The 21,561-nt window shown below is 41.0% G+C and overlaps 1 protein-coding gene across 3 annotated transcripts in view; it reads left to right on the forward strand.

The window, feature by feature from the left end:
• The first annotated feature begins 369 nt into the window (after positions 1 to 369).
• The window catches only part of LOC137425883 (RNA binding protein fox-1 homolog 3), a 375,403-nt gene continuing 354,211 nt past the window's right edge, over positions 370 to 21,561 (forward strand). The window contains exon 1 of one of the 3 annotated variants that reach the window (XM_068114617.2): positions 370 to 1,113. In XM_068114617.2, the coding sequence (XP_067970718.2) occupies positions 1,096 to 1,113 (18 nt within the window). In that variant the 5' untranslated portion in view covers positions 370 to 1,095. The remainder of the gene's footprint in view (positions 1,114 to 21,561) is intronic. The other 2 variants (XM_068114610.2, XM_068114630.2) reach the window with 2 other exon arrangements.

Here is a 21,561-nt window from a genome sequence, read left to right on the forward strand (position 1 = left end):
AGGGGCTGAGATACTGGAATGAAAAATATCCTTGGCCAACCCTTCCCACTCCTACCTGTAAGAACAAAATTAATTTGATAATAGCACAAATTCAATGAGCAACGGATGATATTTCTCATCTTTACCTGTACCTTTGATGGCTTAAAAAGTATTAAAGGCCAATCGACTTCATTTACGCCCCCGTTAGGCCAAAACAAATAAGCAAACATTGGGAGGGCCTCACGGAGTGTGAGAGTGCCGTGGTGCGTGTGCCTGTTTAATAATGACATGCGGTGAGGAATCCTTGTAAATATTCATGAGACGCGCCTCCTGTTCGCTCCTCGGCCCGACCTGACCAGCGACGCGAAAGGAGCGGAGAGAGCGCTGAGCGCGGCTAATGAGCGGGCGGAGGAAAAAGGATGTTCGGGAAGGAATTTAGCGGTACAACCTGATTACCCTACCCCTTATCCCCTACTACTACTACTACACCACACCCTACCCCCAGGATCTCCGCATCCCGCTTCCTCGCGGCCAGCTGGGCAAACCACTGCAAAGCAGAGAGATCGCTTCTGCCGTCCGTAGAAAAAAGCGTACCGGTATCGGGTATCCGGATCGCTCCTGCGCTCTCAACTTCCCCCACCCACCTCAACCATACCCTCCCTGCCCCACTCCACGCTCTCTCCATCTCACAATCTCTCTGACTAGCTCCTTCATTATCTCTCAGCTATCCCGCTTCGTCTCTGCGTCCTCAGCCACCAAAGCCGAGCTCGATATCCCGTTCCCGCCGAGCACCAAAGCCCACGCGGAATCCACACCGGCACGCAGCGGGCTGCCCCTTGCAGAGGAGCCGCAGCTGCGACGCTGTAAATCCACGGTTGCGCGGCGGGGATGTCGCGTCGTTGCGAACAGACAATGCAGTGAACTCCGCCTGGAGCGAGATATCGGCGGCGCCTGGAAAGGGAAAGCGGGCGGACTGGTTTTGCTGGGAGGGGGCGCGGGGAGCAGCAGGCAGGGAGAGGCGTTGGGCGAAGAGACAAGCTGTAACAGAGCTCCGCGCGTAGGAACGGGCGGGACGCACGGGGAGAGACCTTGGTACAAGCTGGAGCTACGAGCAAGATGATGATGTATCTGTGGGTGAGTGGGTGCGGGATGTGGGGTCAACTAGCCAGCATGCTAGGACCATTTAAATATTAGGCTATAACATTGCATATATATATATATATAAATAAGCGGCCTGCCTTTCCGGTCATTGTTTCACGTTTCATTGTAGGTATGTCATATGCAGTCCTTTATTAGATCAATATGATCCTTGATGTGGCGACTCGTAGGGCAACCCACTTTGTGACCACATTGTTGTCAAAGCACACCAATTTGCTTATTAGTGTGTAAGGTGAAAATACACCGACGAGCCTCTTCTTTGAAAAGGACCATTTTGTGGTTCCCTTGCAATTTGCAAAAGGGCGAGGTCTTTCAAAGCAAGATTTTCTGGAATCTCAGAATTGTTGAGTCGCTCAAGCGGTTTTGTTTGTGGTCGAATGGAAAGACGGTCAACTGTTTTATTTCATCCTTGCCTCTAATTAAGCCCCATTTCGCAATAATACCTTTGCCATGAATATAGCAGGTTTCCAAGAATCGTGCACAGTAGTTGTATTGGAAATAGTTCGTTATCGTACACGTATTACATTGCTCAAAAATGTTCATCATCTCTGGCAACACACACATGTGCATCATGCGGTGTAATTTTATTTTGCTTATTTATTTGTTTTTTTTTGGTAGGAAAGCAGCAAAAGTTGCGAATCCGTTACGTATACGAATGTCTCGATAATTTGCAGCGATCAGCAGAGCTCAAAGTGTATAGAAGAGCGGTGGAGGATGTGATGAGCCACAAGGCCTCGGGAAACGCGTGTTTTCCGCACGATTCGTGCTGGGGGTGGAAGGGATTGCCTGCACATCGCTGCTCAAGTTGACAGCAACACCCACCGGCTTATTGCTTCCACGGTGTGCTTCTCAAACGTCCTCGGCAGTATAATTGCCATACACGCCTAATCACAAGACATGCGCTGAAACATTCCCAGACTTTAACCGACGCATTCATTGTGCGTGGGAGGGTGTCTTGCATTCGAGACTTGTGAAATGGGTAAGAACATTTAAAAGAGCTCGAAAACGTACCGAGTGACTGGTAGGACCTACATTCAAGATCGCTAAATAGAAAAACTGTTTTCAGCGACCTCTACAAGACAAACTAGAACGGCACTCAGTGGAGAGCATACCTCCACCTGGTTGGCCATGTCACTCAATGGTGAAGAATCACTTAAAAAAATTGTACTATCTGGATCCGGATCCAGATCTTCACCAATATTGAATCGATTCTTCCTTGTCACACACCCAACCGGTCCACCAAGTTTAGTCAAAATCCATCCATAACTTTTTGAGATATCCTGCTATGTATCGTTTTTGGCCCTATCTCCCAATGGTGAAGATTCACTTAAATAATTAAATAATTCTCATATCCGAACCCATATTCAGATGTTCACCAAAATCGAATCTCTTTGTCCTTGTGAGATACCCAACCAGTCCACCAAGTTTCGTCCAAATCCATCCACAACTTTTTGAGATATCCGGCTATGTATCGTTTTTGGCCCGATCTCGCAATGGTGAAGAGTCACTTAAAAAGTAATTCTAGTAGCCGGATCAGAATTCGGATCTTCACCAAAATCTATTTATTTCGTCCTTGTCACATACCCTACATCTCTGCCAAATTTCGTCCGAATCCGTCGACAACCTTTTGAGATATTTTGTTCACAAACAAACAGACAGTCAGGGGTGAAATGTATGGTTGAGTCCGACAGGATGGTGCAGAGGTAGGCCTGCTGCACTCACCTTTGAACCTGTCCAGTCTGGGTTTGATACTAGACCCGATTATAAACCATCGCACTGGTGCTTCGCATGGAGGGTGTTGCATCACAAAGTTTGTTGTCCTTCGGCTATCCCATCTTGTAGCATCAATAGGTGGAAGCCAATGATCCCGTGCAGTTTTTTCCACAAAGAGCATGTGAGTCGTCGCACATTATATTCCAAATTCCTTCGAGAATTGCTGCCAAAAATATTGCTCGGCCACACTCTCCCATCCAAAAAGGTGGGAATAATTGGAGTTAAAGAAGTAGTGGTGGTAGTATCTCCCATCTACTTCCAGGATTGTGACCCTAGCCATATAAACTGCTTCGGCACAACCAATACTACGCACAGTACATGATCGGCCCAGTAGATCGTGTTCCAACATCCTCGAATGTCCCGCCGCGACTCCAATCTCACGAATATTCCCCCCTTTTTTGCCGTATATCACGTGCCATGCACAAAAGCATGGCCGACCGTGTGGCATCCATGCCATGTTTGTTAGCACGGCCAGCACTATCGAGATAAGCGCGCTTGCATTTGAGTTCTGTTTGCTGCAATGGCTCCGCATCCCGGTCAGGGTATTGTACACAAACGGCTTAACAATGGGCCATCACAAGGCGATCCGCTGTCCTCGAACAGGCTTCAGCAGTTGTTTTGGAAGCGCAATCATGACGCGCATTAGGTCAAAATGTCGACTACGTTATTTGAATTTCCTTGAAGACCTTGCTGTTTGGGTGTCGAGCTGCAACCGTTGGATAAGCATGGGCCTGCGTGATGAGATATTGGTATCGGTTACATTGGTTGGAATCTCCTGAAGGTATCAAAAGGAGAAACAAAGCCCTCGGGAGGCCCAAAAGTATCCATCTTCTTTGATTTTAAGCCTGGAACGAAGTTCAGGGGAGCTTATGCGATGACGCGTTGTCCATCCATCCGTCCGTCAGTCCATCCGTCAGTCCGTCCATCCGTCCGTCCGTCAGTCCATCCGTCAGACAATCCATCCGTCAGTCCGCTAGTCCATCCATCAGTCCGTTAGTCCATCCATCAGTCCGTTAGTCCATCCCTCAGTCCATCCATCAGTCCGTTAGTCCATCCATCAGTCCAATAGTCCATCCATCAGTCCATCCGTCAGTCCATCCGTCAGTCCGTCCGTTAGTCTGTCCGTTAGTCCGTCCATCAGTCCGTCCGTAAACACTTGAAACTTCTTCCCTGAAACCGCTGATGGGATTGCGACCAAATTTGGCACTAATGATATTTGTTGTGTTGTGACTAACGTTTGTTCACGGCATTAAAAATGTCGGGGTCTAAGGGGGTTTACCTGGGTCAAAGTGGATCCAGGTTTGACCCCCCAAAATAGGAATTTGCTTTTTCCTCTGAAACTACACAAACTATTTCGATGAAACTTGATCACAACCTTCATCACCCATGATGTACCAATGTTTGTTTACGGCACGAAGAAAATCGAAGTTTAAAGGGGTCTATGGGGGGTAAAAGTGGGTCCAGGTTTGACCCCCCAAAATAGATATTTGCTTTCTTCTCTGAAACTACACACACGATTTCAATGAAACTTGACCACAACCGTCATCACCCGTGATGTACCAAAATTTGTTCACGGCATTAAAAAAAATCTCTGGCCCTGCGGGGGTGTATGGGGTGGTGGGGGTGGGGGGTTTTCCCCCAAAATAGGTATTTGCTCTTTTCTCTGAAACTACATACACAATTTCAATGAAACTTCACCACAAACTTCATCACCCATGATGTATCAATGTTTATTCAAGGGATTAGAAAAATTGGGGTCTGAGGAGGTATACAGGATGGAGAGGGGGGGTAGTAGGGGGGAGGGGGGTACGGGTTGCCCAACAAAATAGGTATTTGCTCTTTTCTCTGAAACTACATACACAATTTCAATGAAACTTCACCACAAACTTCATCACCCATGATGTATCAATGTTTGTTCAAGGGATTAGAAAAATTGGGGTCTGAGGAGGTATACAGGATGGGGAGGGGGGGGGGGGTAGGGGGGAGGGGGTACGGGTTGCCCAACAAAATAGGTATTTTTTTGTTTGTTTAAAGTCTTATGATTATGTTAAAATGATTCCACATGCTGCCGTGTCTTCTAGCAACCATTGAAATTGGTTTAAAATACCTTTAGTCAGTGTAGGATACTGTTTGTTCTACCAGGTGAGCGACAGGGGTGTTGCCCCTGTGTTTAGGGTTACATTCTGAGGACGAAATTTCGATTATCAAGGTTCAGCTTGGTAACATTATTTTCGATGTTCTTTATCAAATCTTTGTTCCAAGAGTTATTTTGAGGATGTTCACTGAACCTGAGAGAGCTTCCAATCGTATCTCGTTTGTTGTGATATTTCCTGGTGTCTCTTTCAGTTTCTCTGCCAGGTTCTTCTTTATCACTCCAGCCACTGGTATGATACGTATCATCTTGGGTTTCCAGGTTTCCTTCAATTCATTTTTTATGTCCTGGAACTTTGCCACTTTTTTTCTTTCCTAATTATTTACACCAAAGTCTTTGGATGCTCATATTTCATTTAGTAATGCTTTCCTTTCTTATTTATTTATTACTTGCAAAATCGAAGATTTTTCAAGTATATTGGTCGGTTCCGTTTGTGGTTGTCTGTGGTTCTGTCTGTTTGTCTGTTTGGTACCGGCCTACAGGTCACAATTCTAAACCGATCGTCACGAAACTTCACCAAGTTGTATAAGTCTTCCCAATTGAGAAGCCTATTGATTTTGAGGTCAATGGTCAAAGGTCATCTGGAGGTCAAATTTCTAAAATCGCCATTTTAAATCCGATTGACTTGAAAATTGAATAGCATTTGTATATCAAGTCACTAAATTGGGAAATGAACTATTTTTGAGGTCAAAAGGTCAAAGGTCAACTTAAGGTCAAATTTTTAAAAAATCATCCATTTTCATCTGAAAAGCTGTGAATTCTCAACCGATTGACTTGAAAATTGAACAGCATTTGCATAGCGAGTCACTAAATTGGGAAACATACTATTTTTGAGGTCAAAATGTCAACGGTCAACTCAAGGTCAAATTATAAAAATCATCAATTTTCATCTAAAAAGCTGTCAATTCTCAAACGATTGACTTGAAAATTGAACAGCATTTGCATATCGAGTCACTAAATTGGGAAACATACTATTTTAGGTCAAAAGGTCAAAGGTCAACTCAAGGTCAAACTTCCAAAATCATCACTTTTTATCTGAAAAAATAACCCATCAATTTTCACCCAATTGACTTGAAAATTGAACAGCATTTGCACATTGTCACTAAATTGGGAAACCAACTAATTTTACGGGTCAAAAGGTCAAAGGTCAACTCAAGGTCAACCTTCCAAAATCATCATTTTCATCTGAAAAATCGTCAATTTTCCTCTTATTGACCCGAGCTTTGATCAAGATTGTCAATTTTAATCTTGATGAAATGGACAATTTGGTGTATCAATGGAATTTTTTTCTTGGGGAGGGGAGGGGGCGTATTTTGCAAGTATCGTGCTCCGCATGACGTCTTCTTGTTTATTTCTTTCTGAGTACCATATCTTGTCGTAATGCTTTCTTTTCGGTGTTCACGTTTGACGTCATATTTGAGTGTTTTATGTCCTTTTCAATGTTTTTTTGTACTGTTATGACTTTTCAGTGACTACACAGGTTATTGAAGATTTGTAGATATGCCTTATGGATTACTGTCTAGTCCTGTGTATGTGTGTTTGTGGCAAATTTAGCTGTTCTCACATATTATTAAAATCTTTGTTTGATTGTTTTGACAGATATCGAGTCAAAAGCATCAGCGCAGGCTAAAAGTAGTCACCTATGATGGCAGCAAGTGTAGGTACTGAGTTTGGTGTCACTCTTTTGGTGAAGGAAAGTAAAATATGGTGTTCACTCCAGCCCCGGCCCTTGTGAATTTGTGCTAATAGGTGGTGCAGCTGCACATCACAAAGATTCACCAAAGCGGAATTCGCAGCCATCTGGCAGGTGTGCATGGGAAGGAACTCGTTTGATTTCATGGCCCTTCTGTGCATCTGTCTCCTTGGCTGTGTTTGCGATTGGATTGAAAATGTGTACATTCACACACTACTATCTAAAACATGTGTGCGAGCCAGCACCATGATGCTCAAGTGCTCTCATCACTGCCTCAGCTTCCCCTGTGATACAGCAAATGCATGTTTCTGCCCCAAGAGCTGTCAAGCATCCTTTGGCATAGTGAGCATTCATTCACTAAGTTTTTGAGATTTACTTCACTGCCGCTGGACTTGGCATCATATTCTGCTGCTTCTCTGCTTCGGTCTGTGTCCTTCACCCATGCCTCTCAACTGTTGTTCTTTCAGCTCCCATCGGTGGCTTAAGGCAACGGTGCTGAACCAATTGGTCGAACTTAAACACGTCCAACACTATTGGTCTTGGCAAAAGCGATACTTGTCATCTTTCACTCCTCTCACACGTACCCTATCAGCACTGCTTCTGATGATGCCTTGGTATTACTCCAACATAAAAAAAACATGTTTGGGAAAAATGTGGGTGGAATAACTATTGCATAGTAGTTGTACTGTATGTTGAAAAATCTTCCTTCTATTGTATGTTAATAGTCATCAAATGAAACACTTCAGCATTCATAACTAGAGTGAAGTCGATGGTACGCCATCACAAATCTCCACGCTCCCACCTGAAGCAACGTTGGAAGATGGTACAAGGTTCCACCATAAATGACTCAATATCAAATTTTGAGTTAAATTTTTTTTTCTGTTTTCACCCCTGTGGCCCTAAGTCCCCACCCGCTGGAGCATGAACCAGAAGGCAATTCCAAAAAAAACGTTACATACCTAATGTGCCTCAACGTTGATTGTATATACGAAGTTTCATTTAAAAAGGTTCAAAAATGTGCTTGTAATTGCATTTTTTGGTAATCGACCTTTTGGCTCTGCCCCCAGGTGGCAGGGCCAGAAGTGGTACTGCTCTTGCACTTTCATGCCATGTGTTGATCATAACTACCAAATTTGGTGAATTTCTACCCAAACATTTAGGAGTAGATAGCGTGACGGACGGACAGACAGACGGACGGAGCTGATTGCAATATCTTCCCCGTTTTTTAAAAAAAAGTGTGGGGATAAAAATCCTATAACAGGTGTCATGAGATTTTAACAGTCATATAGCATAATATATACCGTACTTTAAAATTAGCAAACCTAATATTTTGTGACATCTTTATTTATTAATTAAAGACTGTCAAGAGGATGGCATACTGGTGATAGGTATGCAAACATTATGAGGAATTCCCCAAAACAATCTGCTGGGAGAAAGGGGGATATTATCAGGCATGCAAGTTTACAGCAATTGGTATGAGCAATCAAATGTACCTTCCATATAGTTATAAATTTTAGAGTTATATGATTGGCCAATGCTGCAACAATATTTTATGTCAAGGCCATACACTGAAATCGGTTAAATTTCTGGAGGTAAATTTTTTTATTCCGAGCATCTTCTGCTCATCAATAGTTCTCATAGTTACTCATATTCTTGTACCCCAGTTTTCCCTTTGCCACATTTTGTGTCTGTTGTTCCATCCCCCCTGCGATAGCATTTATTTTTCAGTAAGGAGCAAACAAGACACAAAGAAGGAATACACAGCCTCCGACTAATATAGGAAATCAAGTGATCATTGACACGAATGTTTATCCACATCATTTTTGTGGATGGAGATTTCTCACTTATTTTGACAAACTCCTGGAGGACCTCTGCCACTCTTGAAGCCTCATGCCTCATGCAAACACAATTATAGTATTATGGAAGGCAATCTGTGCTTTCAGCATAGGCTTTCTTTCAGTGACTTTTGAAATTTCTGTATAACCAACTATTCGGTGAAAGTCAGACAAATGGCTGAGGGTAATCTCTTCAATCATAACAGAACCTTATGTTCTCTCGAAAGGTGGATATTTTTTCATCTGCCAACTCTACTTATTGTTCTTCAAATAAGTCTTTATTTGCAAAAGCTGAAGAGCCCGTCTAAGACGGTAATGAAATTTTGTGTGCACAGTCATACAGGTAGTGGACAAAAAAAGGAAACACCTGGGTAAATGAGGGACACCAAGCAATGGCTTCAACACAGGTGTAGTCCATGTGGTAATTAAGCAAATAACATTCCTGCATACTTAGGGTCATGTATAAGTATGCTGCACATGCCTGGTTACCTATAATTATGGCGAGCATGGCTGCAAGAGGAGACCCCCAATGCCCCCATCCACAGAGCACATGTGGTGGCCCAATGGTTTGATGAGCATGACACTGATGTTAACCATACGTCATGGCATTCTCCGTCATCAGATCTGATCCCAATCGACCATTTATGGGATGTTCTGGAACGACGCCTGAGACAGCATTTTCCACCTCCATCAAACAGGTGTCAGCTGATTGACTTTATCATGGAAGCATGGTGCCTCACCCCTCCTGCAGAATTTGAGATGCTGGTGAACTCTAAGCCATGACACATTCAGGCTGTACTGGCCGCACATGGTAGCCAACGACTTATTAAGTGACTTTACATTGGTGTTTCCATTTTTGTCCACTACCTGTATATGTTTACAATTGAATTCTAGCTTAGGTTTCCCAAAAAAGTCAAGTACACATTTTAATCGATGAAAAAATGCAATCCCTGGAGTTTTGACTATATATAGGCTACACACATACATTCATACACACACACACACACACACACACACACACACACACACACACACACACACACACACACATATATATATATATATATATATATATATATATATACGTATATATATATATATATATATATATATATATATATATATATAATACACATACATACATACATTACATACACACATACATGCACATACATAGCTCCATTGTAGTATGATAGTTCTCATCATTACGTATTGAACCGAATTGTTTAACGAAAATCACCATAATGTTTGCCAATAATTTGTTGGCTCTTTATGACATTGCACATCACCACCTGATTTGTTTTGTTTTGTGGGATATTTTCATTTTGAAGAAGACTCAATGCAGGCTACTTTTAATTTGATTAAAGAGGTGTCTATAGTGACTAGCTATGGGCTGGCAGGATGTCCTAGAGATATGCACACCCCCTACACAGCTGTTTAGCCTGAGTTCGAATCTCGGCCCAGCTATAAACTGCCATCCCATTGTTTCACAGGCAGGTCGATTCATCATTGTGTGTGCCATCTCTTGGATGGACGTTAAACGAGCATCCCATCTTCCAGGATTAGTTAGTGGACGTTAAAGATCCCACGGTGTCCTTCGCGAAGTTTGGCGAGCTATCGCCGGCACCATGGCCAAATTCCAAAATTCCTGCCCTAACTACCTCGACGAACGCCAAGCCTGGCCAGTTGGTTCGTGAAAGGCTTGGCCAAAAATCCTGGCCAACCCCACAGGAACGTTTTCATTACTGTGGTCATTAAAAATCCCACGGTGTCCTTCGCAAAGAGTAGGCGAGTTATCGCCGGCACCATTGCCAAATTCCAATTTCTTGTCCCAACTACCCCGACGAACGTCAAGCCTGGCCAGCCAGTTCGTGAATGACTTGGCTCAAAATCTTTCTCCCAGCCAACCCCATAATAATGTGTTCATGAATGTGGTCATCAAAGAAAGAAGTGTCTAGATTTTAAAATGAGGAGATGTTTGGGTCTTAACAAGCTGAGATCATGTGACTGATTACAACGATTATATTATTACGAACAGATGATAAATAATAAACCATATTGTTTTGTTGCATTAAAATCGATTGAGACTTGATAATATTATTATTGAACTGCAATAAATAACCGAATAGCTTTGTGCATACTTTTTATTGTCATGCAATACAGATCTACTGAGTGCCTTATGTAATCCATGAGCTTACATGTGGCGCAAGCCAAATGCTACGTTTCCATTTGGAAGTCATGCTGAGACAAGGTGTTACCCATGAGATAACCGGCCTTCTATATATTACATGAAATGAGACAGAATTAAAATGAGAAAAGGAAAATAAGAGTGGAGGAAAGGGCTGCGTGAGGGTGTGGGGAGGAGTGGATCGACGATAAAGGAGATGGGATAAAAGGAAGAAATGAAAAATGAGGTATTGGTAAGGATACGAGTGTGGAGAAGAGAGAAGGCGCATGAATGGGGCATACAAGGTTCAATGGGTGTGGTGTGGTGTGGTGTGATGGAGGATTAGGGGGAGATGGGGTGATGGGTGGGGTTGTTAAAATGCCATCATTTTTCTGTGCATCGAATGTTGATGGAACACATTTTTGTAGTACCAGTAGGGAACTATTCCTCTACATGCCAACAGGCTCATCCCACTCCTGAAACCACATTATTATATCATTCTAATTCTGATCTATGCTCAATGTCCGTCATAACTTGCAAATAGACGTGATACAATTATGTTCTGGCACAAGGTGAGATAATGTTCAGAACAAGGACTATTCCATTCTTAAAAAAAAAAAAAATCTTATATATATATATATATATATATATATATATATTGTTACGGATCTCGAACGTCGGCTCTCCCCTATCAAGGGGGGGTTAATCCCCTTGTCCTTTTATCTGGCCAACGCGAGGCCTGGAAGTTATACGCTCCTTCCGGTCGGTATTAGGTAGGGTTATTGGTCAACTTTGTCTTTGTCACTGTCTTTGTCTTTCCCTCGCGGTCCCCATGTGCTGTTTTTGTCTTTCCCTCGCGGTCCCCATGTACTGTCTTTCCCTCGCGGTCCCCATGTACTGTCTTTCCCTCGCGGTCCCCATGTACTGTCTTTGTCTTTCCCTCGCGGTCCCCATGAACTGTCTTTGTCTTTCCCTCGCGGTCCCTATGTGCTGTCTTTGTCTTTCCCTCGCGGTCCCCATGTGCTGTTTTTGTCTTTCCCTCGCGGTCCCCATGTACTGTCTTTCCCTCGTGGTCCACATGTACTGTCTTTGTCTTTCCCTCGCGGTTGTCAGCTCTTTCACGAGCCTCGATTCAGTATATAAAAAAAAAAAAAAAAAAAAAAAAAAACTTTGTCCTAATACCTAATTACTAACACCGACCACGAAGCAGGGAAATAACTCCCCCCCGAACCACGGCGTTAGTGGACACGCCGAGCGAAGCGAGCCGCGATTCGGGCCGTTAACAATGACTAGACCCGATTATGGCGGTTCCGATCGTGCCACGTTTACCCAATGAGAGAAAAGACATATGCGATCGGATAAGAGGAAACCAGAAAGAACAGGGCAATATATTAACAATTTACAAGAAGGAGAAGAGGAAACGAAAGAAATGTACGGGATAGGAAGAGGAAGAAGAAGAACACAGGGCAGCCTTAAACAGTCTTATTCTTAATACCCCAGGACAAACGGGCCCGTCTCACATACACACTCACACGGGGATTGTAGATGGTTGATGGTCACCAGCGCGTCCAGGCTCCAGCCCGGCTCCGATCCAGCCGGCGAAACCCGGCAGGCAGCTCCACGTGTAGTGGAACGCGAACGGACAATTATATAACGGGAGGAAGGCTGGTGTCCTAGCGGCGTATGTAATAAGTGCACGCTCGTGCCAAACGCCCCCTCTCTCCAATGTCCTGCTTTACCACAAGGTTCCAACAAGAGTCCTTTTACAACCATTGCTTCTCAGAAGTCCTCTTGCAATGCGCTTTTCCAACCAGTCCTCTTTAACAAGCGTGCCTCCAACAAGTGTTCTGGACAGTCCTCTTTAAGGCCAACCTTCCAACGAGTCCTCTTTAACAAGCGCGCCTCCAACAAGTCCTTCTTTGATCAGCGCCAGCGAGTAAGTCCTGTGAAAGGGCTTTGCGTTCACGCTTTTATAACTCAAGCAGCGATCGCTCTGTGAGCCCAAAAGCCACGCCTATCAGGCGATCTTACCTCAGCCCTGGTTGGCTGGTCATCGCTTACCGGCCACGCCCTGATGGTGGGTTGACGTGGCCACACCTTCTTCCTGGCGCTCCACCCCCTTTTTCCGGGCCTCACCTCGTGGCTTATGGTGGCCTTTGGGCGGAAGCCCAGCGAGGCTGCGAATACTGCTGCTGCTGGCCGAGGAGCATACCAAATTGGGAGGACCATGGGGCACAGACAGGAGGGCGCACTTAATGGCGTCGCTTGGAGAGGGGGGCTGGCAAAATGAATGGAATGGGGCCTACTTCTTATTTGATTGACACAACGCAGATTCAACTATTGGAAACACGGCCTTATCTAAACACATACTAATGAAATAACTGAAGTCCTATGGTGACCTACGTGTTGCTTGTGGCCTACCTATGGGGTGCAACCTTTAACCCTTTAATAATGTCATATTTACAAGTGTGGGTTCTCAAAACCACAACAATATATATATATAATCACTTTTTTTTTTAAAGGTGTGATAATATATATATATACTAGCTGAATGCACCCGGCATTGCCAGGGTTCTTTTAGAATGAATTTAATCTTCTGTACATAGGTCTGACGCAAGCCTAGTATCAGTTAGTGCTCAACGATTCCTTGTTCTTTCTTCTGTCGGTCCCCGTGAGAGAGAATTTTGAAAGCATGTGTTGCAATCAGTCAGATATTCCTATTAAGTGCATAAGTTGTACTTCAAGAGATTTTTGAAAGAAGAAGATGATTTATTGCAAAATGGACATTTTTTTGTGTCAGAGGTTTCCTCCTATCTTTCACCGTTCAGGAGATTAGCACGTGCAGACAAACAAACAAACAAACAAAAACTTTCTTTTATACAGTATATATAATATATACAGTCATGTGAAAAAGTAAGTGCACCCCATGTAAAGTTTTGACTTTTTCAACATATTTCAACATACAGCTATTTGATCTTCATTTCAACCATATTGATAGATAAAGGTGATATAATATAACAAATATCATGAAACATTTACATTTTGTAGTCCATTGTATAATTTAAATAAACATAAATGCAAATTTCGCATGTGGGAAAAGTAAGTACACCCCTACATTTATCACTATTTCAAATACCTAAAATTAGAATCAGGTGCACCAGCTCAGGTGCAAATGATTAGAACATCTTTAGAGAGGATCTTGGAGGAACCTGTCTTATTTAAACCTCAGACATTTAGTTTGGTTTGCTCTTTGTTGTTGAAGTGTGCGGCGTCACCATGCCTAGATCAAAAGAGCTCTCTGAGGCCTTCAGAAAGAAGGTTATAGATGCCTCCGAGTCTAGGAAGGGATTAAAAAAGATCTCCAAACAATTTGAAATCAATCATTCGACTGTTTGGAAGATCATGTCCAAGTGGAGAAGATTCCAAACAACAGCCAACTTGTTCAGGCCAGGCCGCCCCAGCAAGTTCAGCCCGAGAGCAGACCGCAAGATGCTAAAGAAGTCTCGAAGAACCCCAGAATGTCATCACAGGACCTACAGATTGCTCTTGCCACTGTTGATGTCAAAGTGCACGAGTCTACCATTAGAAAGAGGCTGCACAAATTTGATCTGCATGGGAGGTGCCAGGAGGAAACCTTTGCTGTCCAGAAAGAACATCAGGGCAAGACTAAAGGTTGCCAATGAACACCTAGGCAAAGGCCAGCACTTCTGGAACAATGTGCTCTGGACAGATGAGTCAAAGGTAGAGCTATTTGGCCACAGCACCAGAACACATGTTTGGCAAAAACCAAAGACAGCATTTGACCACAAGAACCTGATACCAACTGTAAAGCATGGTGTTGGAAATATTATGGTTTGGGGCAGCTTTGCTGCATCAGGGCCTGGGCAGTTCACCATCAAATAATCCACGATGAATTCTTCACTGTACCAGAGGGGGGTGCTTGAGGATAATGTGAGGCCATCTGTCGGAAAGTTGAAGCTCAACCGAAGGTGGACCTTGCAACATGACAATGACTCTAAACATACCAGTAAATCCGCCAAGGAATGGCTGAAAAGAAAGAAATGGAGGGTTCTGGAATGGCCAAGTCAAAGCCCGGATCTAAATCCAATCGAGATGTTGTGGGGGGATTTGAAACGAGCTGTGCATGCAAGAAACTCCTCAAACATCGCACACCTGAAATAATTCTGCATGGAGGAGTGGGCAAAAATTTCTCCCAGTCGATGTCAGAGACTGGTCGACAGTTATAAGAAACGCCTCCTTGAGGTTGTTTCTGCCAAAGGGGGCAATACCACCTATTTAAGCCAAGGGTGTACTTACTTTTTCCACATGCGAAATTTGCAATTATGTTTATTTAAATTATACAATGGACTACAAAATGTAAATGTTTCATGATATTTGTTATATTATATCACCTTTATCTATCAATAGTGTTGAAGTGAAGATCAAATAGCTGTATGTTGAAATATGTTGAAAAAGTCAAAACTTTACATGGGGTGTACTTACTTTTTCACATGACTGTAGATATATCTATATATTATATATATTCCTCATAAAATCTGATGGAATTGGATGAGAATCTGATCCTGATGAGAATGTCATGTGATCAAATTCAAAATGAGCACTTTTTGAACCATCATTTCCTTTTTATGACATAAACATGGAATTATTTATGAAAGGGAATGCATATGCTATACTCAGTAAGGAAATGCCTTTATCGTGAGCTCTCAGGCAATTGTTGCCACAACTTGCACATGATTGCTGGCAGCACGGGAAAGCACGAACCACACGATAAACTTAGATCTTGTTTGCGGTGACACTTTGTCACTTTGCTCCAGATATGGTGATTAGGAAAGTAGACATTGTTGTCCCGTTTGCACCTTCATTAAAGGAAATTTAGCTCATTTTAACAAGAACTTCATGCAAAGAACTCCCAAGGAAAAATAAATATTGAAGACAACCAACTTGGAAGTTTTCGTCAAAAGGCAAATATGTGGCTTCGATTCTGAATTCACCACACCGCAAATGCCATGGCTTAACGTAATTTATTTTTTCTGCTGCTTGCGGTAGCCAAGGAGAACCAATAATGTTTTGTAAATAACCTTCTGTGCCTAGTACTATATTGCTGCGTGATTGTTGTGTTATTTTCTACAATCATGTGGCGGTAACCTTATTCAATCCAAAGCATGCTGCGCCACACATCTTCATGAATGGTGAGCTACATTTCACCATCAGAAGAGAAAATGACTGTTAAGCCGGGCAGACCTCTCAGCACAATCCATGGCAAAAATAATCTTCGGATAATCAAAATGTTTCCTGACCATCGTTGAGGAAGACATTACAAGTGTGATGATTTCGCTACACTATAAGGGGCCTTCAAAAGGTTTTTCTCTTTACAAAACACCATTTCATGCCATCAACGGGACTTGTATTCCGATGGCATCAATAAACTGACCCACTGCTGGGTAAAATGTGTTACATTGGCTGAAAACTAGAGAGAGAAGGATTAACATCTTTGCTGATTTACACTCGTGTCCTTGGTTGAAGTTTGGGACAAAAACATTTTAACTTCACAGGGCGCTACCAACATGTGTAGTCATAATTGGCATAGATCTGTCAGACTGCATGACTATGTTTTTGTTAGGAAATTTGGAAAATGATTTTTTTCCCCAAAGAAAATGATAAGCACCTTGTCTCTTTTTGACTTGTGCTTCGATAAAGCATTTGTGCTTCAATAATAAATTAAAGATTCAATAAGAAATTAAAAAAAAAAAGCTTCAAAAATAAGTTAAAGCTTCAAAAATAAGATTTCTGCCTCAATAATAAGTTAAAGCTTCAATAAGAAGTAAAAAGCTTCAATAATAAGTTAAAGGTTCAATAAGAAGTAAAAAGCTTCAATAATAAGTTAAAGGTTCAATAATAAGATTTCTGCTTCAATAATAAGTTAAAGCTTCAATAATAAGTAAAAAAGCTTCAATAATAAGTTAAAGCTTAAATAATAAGATTTCTGCTTCAATAATAAGTTAAAGGTTCAATAATAAGATTTCTGCTTCAATAATAAGTTAAAGCTTCAATAAGAAGTAAAAAGCTTAAATAATAAGTTAAAGGTTCAATAATAATATTTCTGCTTCAATAATAAGTTAAAGCTTCAATAATAAGTAAAAAAGCTTCAATAATAAGTTAAAGCTTAAATAATAAGATTTCTGCTTCAATAATAAGTTAAAGGTTCAATAATAAGATTTCTGCTTCAATAATAAGTTAAAGCTTCAATAAGAAGTAAAAAGCTTCAATAATAAATTAAAGCTTAAATAATAAGTAAAAAAGCTTCAATAATAAGTTAAAGCTTCAATAATAAGTAAAAAAAGCTTCAATAATAAGTTAAAGGTTCAATAATAAGACTTCTGCTTCTATAATATGTTAAAGCTTCAATAAGAAGTAAAAAAGCATCAATGATAATTCGATAAGAAGCTTCGATAAGAAGTTTAAAAAAAAAAAGCTTCAATAATAAGTAAAAGCTCCAATAATAAGATTTCTGCTTCAATTAATTTAAAGCTTCAATAAGAAGTAAAAACCTTCAATAATAAGTTAAAGCTTAAATAACAAGATTTCAGCTTCAATAATAAGTTAAAACTTCAATAACAAGTTAAAGGTTCAATAATAAGATTTCTGCTTCAATAATAAGTTAAAGCTTCAATAATAATTAATATTATTTCTGCTTCAATAATAAGATTTCTGCTTCAATTGGTTCACGAGTTATCAAATAGAGTGACCACTATATTCGTCATGGGTGTGTGTCTGTGTGTCTCTCTGTCCGCAGCATAACTACGCGATGATATCATCCGATTTTGATGAAACTTGGGTGGGAGGTTGATATCATGATCTAGTTGTGTCCTGCCTATAGTGGGCGTATCACGCCCATTGTGGGCGGAGCCACGCCCGAAAAAGATGTATTTTTAGGGGGGTAATCGATTTCAAGCGACATCTTCTCCGAGGCGTTAGGTGGAATCTGACAGGGGTTTCGGTATTTGTTTAGGCCAATGTCATGTGTCTAGCCCCACGGAGCTCGATTTTCCATGTATATATATATTTTTTTTCTTTTTCTTTTTTTCTTCTTTTTTTTTCATTTCATTTTTCACCGAATTTCGGGTATTGTGCAGCTAACTAACCTCACAACTGATTATACATTATTTTCTATCTCATTTCAAGGCTAGTAACCTTCGTTTTGACATTTCCGGGCCTGGCCTGTCCGGGCCTGTTTCGGTTATAGTCTGTCCTTTGTCATTGAATACCGCTCGCTCGTGAACCATCGTCATCTCCTGACTTGTTGATGGTTTTATTACATTGTTCGCTTCCTGATAGGGTGAAATGTCGTACATGTTTTTATATTATTACATACATCATGAAATACAAGTTTTCGAACAAATTTCAGAATCTTCGACCTTTGGCCTTTGAAAGTCACAAAGGTCAAATTTTCAAAGTTGTCGGAATCGAACCGAATTTTCGGTATTGTGTAGCTAACTAGTCTCGTAACAGATAATAATACATTCCTATTTATATATTTTCAATGTCGGTTTTGACCTTTGTCATTGAATACCTTTCGCTCGTGAACCATCGTCGTCTCCTGACTTGTAATAAGTTAAAGCTTCAATAAGAAGTAAAAAAGCATCAATGATAAGTTAAAGCTTCAATAATAAGAAGACTGCTTCAATAATAAGATAAACCTTCAATAAGAAGTATAAAAGCTTCAATGATAAGTTAAAGCTTCAATAATAAGATTTCTGCTTCAATAATAAGATTTCTGCTTCAATAATAAGTTAAAGCTTCGATAAGAAGTAAAAAAAAGAGCTTTAATATAATAAGTTAAAGCTTCAATAATAAGATTTCTGCTTCAATAATAAGTTAAAGCTTCAATAATAAGATATCTGCTTCAATAATAACATTGCTGCTTGCAATAATAAGTTAAAGCTTCGATAAGAAGTAAAAAAAAAGCTTCAATATACTAAGTTAAAGCTTCATTAAGAAATAAAAAAGCATCAATGATAAATTAAAGCTTCAATAATAAGATTTCTGCTTCAATAATAAGGTAAAGAGATTAAACCTTCAATAATAAGATTTCTGCTTCAATAATAAGATTTCTGCTGCAATAATAAGTTAAAGCTTCGATAATAAGTAAAAAAGCTTCAATATGCTAAGTTAAAACTTCAATAATAAGATTTCTGCTTCAATAATAAGGTAAAGAGATGAAAGGTAAGTCCAAATTTTTTTTACTTATTTTTAATTTTAAAGTTATTTATTTAAGTTGTTATATTGTAATTTTTAAGTCAAAAAAACCAAAATATTGATCTTTCCATCCTCCAACTGAACATTAGTATACAATGCAAGACGAAAAGCAATTTTGCCTTCTATGGAGGAGAACATCTGTTTGCAAATCGCATGTCGTGAAGAATCATTACAAAATCAACACATGAAAGTCACGAAGGAAAGCACAACTTCCAATAGAAATTTCCTCCTGGATCTGAATTCTGGAAATGAGAAATTGCCTGACTGAAAACTTCTCTTCAAAAGGAAAGTTCTTGGCTGAATGTATTATACCTTTGCAATGTCAAAACACATTAAAGACATTTTCTTAAGTTGTGACATTGGACAGCTATAAAATCGCTGGATTATTGCTCACAAAAGAGATATATATCCAAGTGAGATTTCAATAAGCATTGAAACATTGAAAAAACAAAGTCCATTCCAGTGTTTGTGGAATGGACTTTGTTCGCAGAATTATGGGGAAAAGGAAAGAAAGCAGGTCTTCAACTTGTCAAGCTTTTACACATCTGAGCTCAATCTGTGACTGTCAGTGGCAGAATTGATGTGATCTCACAAAAAGTTGTTCAAAGAAACCTGAAGACCTTGTCTTTTACCACCACTACACGATTGCTTGGCTGTTAGTGTTATAGTGGATGAATCTACAGAGATCAGAGATGTTACACAACTTTGTAGTTGGTACGAGGTATGGCTCTCATACAGCAGTTTTAAAGTAAATCAGGGACTGCTGTACTTCTCTTCATTATTAGGAAGAACACAGGTTTCTGACATTCTTCTAGCTTCTGAAATTCTTTTTCTGACATTCTTTTAGCTCTTACACGAGCCTCGATCTTGTATACAAAAAAAATAAATTCTAAATAACTTTCTGGAGGCTGTTGGAGAAATTTGACCTGAATCTGAATAATCTTTCGTGCAACTGATGGTTCAGCTTTGTTCATCGGGGAAGTTTCATTCCACATCACAAGAAGCATCTTGTTGAGACTATATCCACCTTTCAGTGCATTATACATTCTACAAATTGTCTTTGTTTCAAGTTGTAGCACTGATGAGTTGGAAAAAGTCGTGTCACACATGGTGAAAGTTAATTGTCGTCAGATTTGTTCCAATATACACTTACATCCTCGGAAATTTTGTGTTTTTTTCTGGAAGAAATCAAAGCAAATTATTCCAAATTTCAGCAGGTTCAGATGGCTGGGTCGAGGTGCGGTTTTGGAGTGATTTGTTGATCTGTTTTAACTAATTTGTGATCATTTGAACGAAATGAATAATTATATTGAAATAATTAATGGGTTGAAAGATATCAAATCAAACATGGCTGCAAGACCTTTTCTTCCTGAACGATCGGACATGGCATTCGGATTATCTGGTCCTGAACCTGCAGATCAAGAACAAAGCAATTTTGTAGATGACCGCAAAGGGACCAGAGTTCATTTAAAAGCTTTTGGAGCTTTTCTGCCAGAATTTGGAGATATTTCCTCTCAAAAAGTTGGACCTTTTATATCAAAATGTCGACCTCCATTGCAATATTGCTCAAAACATACAGACTTGGCATTTAATATGGAATTTTTTTTTTTTGACTTGGGTTTACTTTATTAACTCAGTATATCAATCTGGTGAGTTTCTTTTACACTTTGGTGATTTATTTGTTAAAAGAACCATGTCACTGATTGTCTGTCGCAGCAAGAAGTCAACAACAGGATTATATCACAGGTGGCGTGGCAAAATGTACGGACAGGTGCATTTGATGATTGGTTTCACAGTCAGGTATACAAGGGTTGTTGCGTTCTGTATTCGTGGAAAACAACTGCTGCACGTCTCCAAAAGTTATTGCCGCTTCCTCTGGAGATGGTCCGTCAACTCGACAATGCTGTTTGTCATGGAGTGGTGGCTTTACGAAATTACGGCATGAAACAGCGTGCTATTGCTCGGCAGTATGGCATCACTCAAGGTCAGGTGTCAAAGATCCTGAAACGAAATGCTCAGAGGGGTGTCCCTACTCCAATGCCGAGGCCGGGACGTCCCCGCAGAACCACAATGAGGGATGATCGCCAGCTGCACCGGTTAGTCCGCAATGGCAGTACCAAGTCAGCTAATCGGCTTAGGGCTGAGTGGCAGCAGCTGACAAATGTGCCTGTATCCAGAAGGCTAGTCAACCAATGACTGGTTCAAGCAGGCTATCGTGCCAGGTGTCCCCTGAAAAAGCCACGTCTGACCAGACAACACTGCCAGCGCCGATTGCAGTGGGCCAGAGAGCACCGTCAATGGCAGCCAGGACACTGGAATCACGTGATCTTCAGTGACGAGTCTAGATTTCTGGTCTATCGTCAAGATGGCCACGTCCGAGTGCGCAGACAAGTGCATGAAGCCTACAACAAAGATTGTATAGTGCCAAGAGTCCAAGCTGGAGGTGGTGGGGTGACCGTTTGGGCTGCTTTTCATGCAGGGGGCAAAACTGACCTGGTTGTTCTGAATGGAAACCTGAAGCAGTTCA

The sequence above is a fragment of the Myxine glutinosa genome, chromosome 1 (genome assembly GCF_964187855.1).
Source record: "Myxine glutinosa chromosome 1, kmMyxGlut1.1, whole genome shotgun sequence".
Taxonomy (NCBI): domain Eukaryota; kingdom Metazoa; phylum Chordata; class Myxini; order Myxiniformes; family Myxinidae; genus Myxine; species Myxine glutinosa.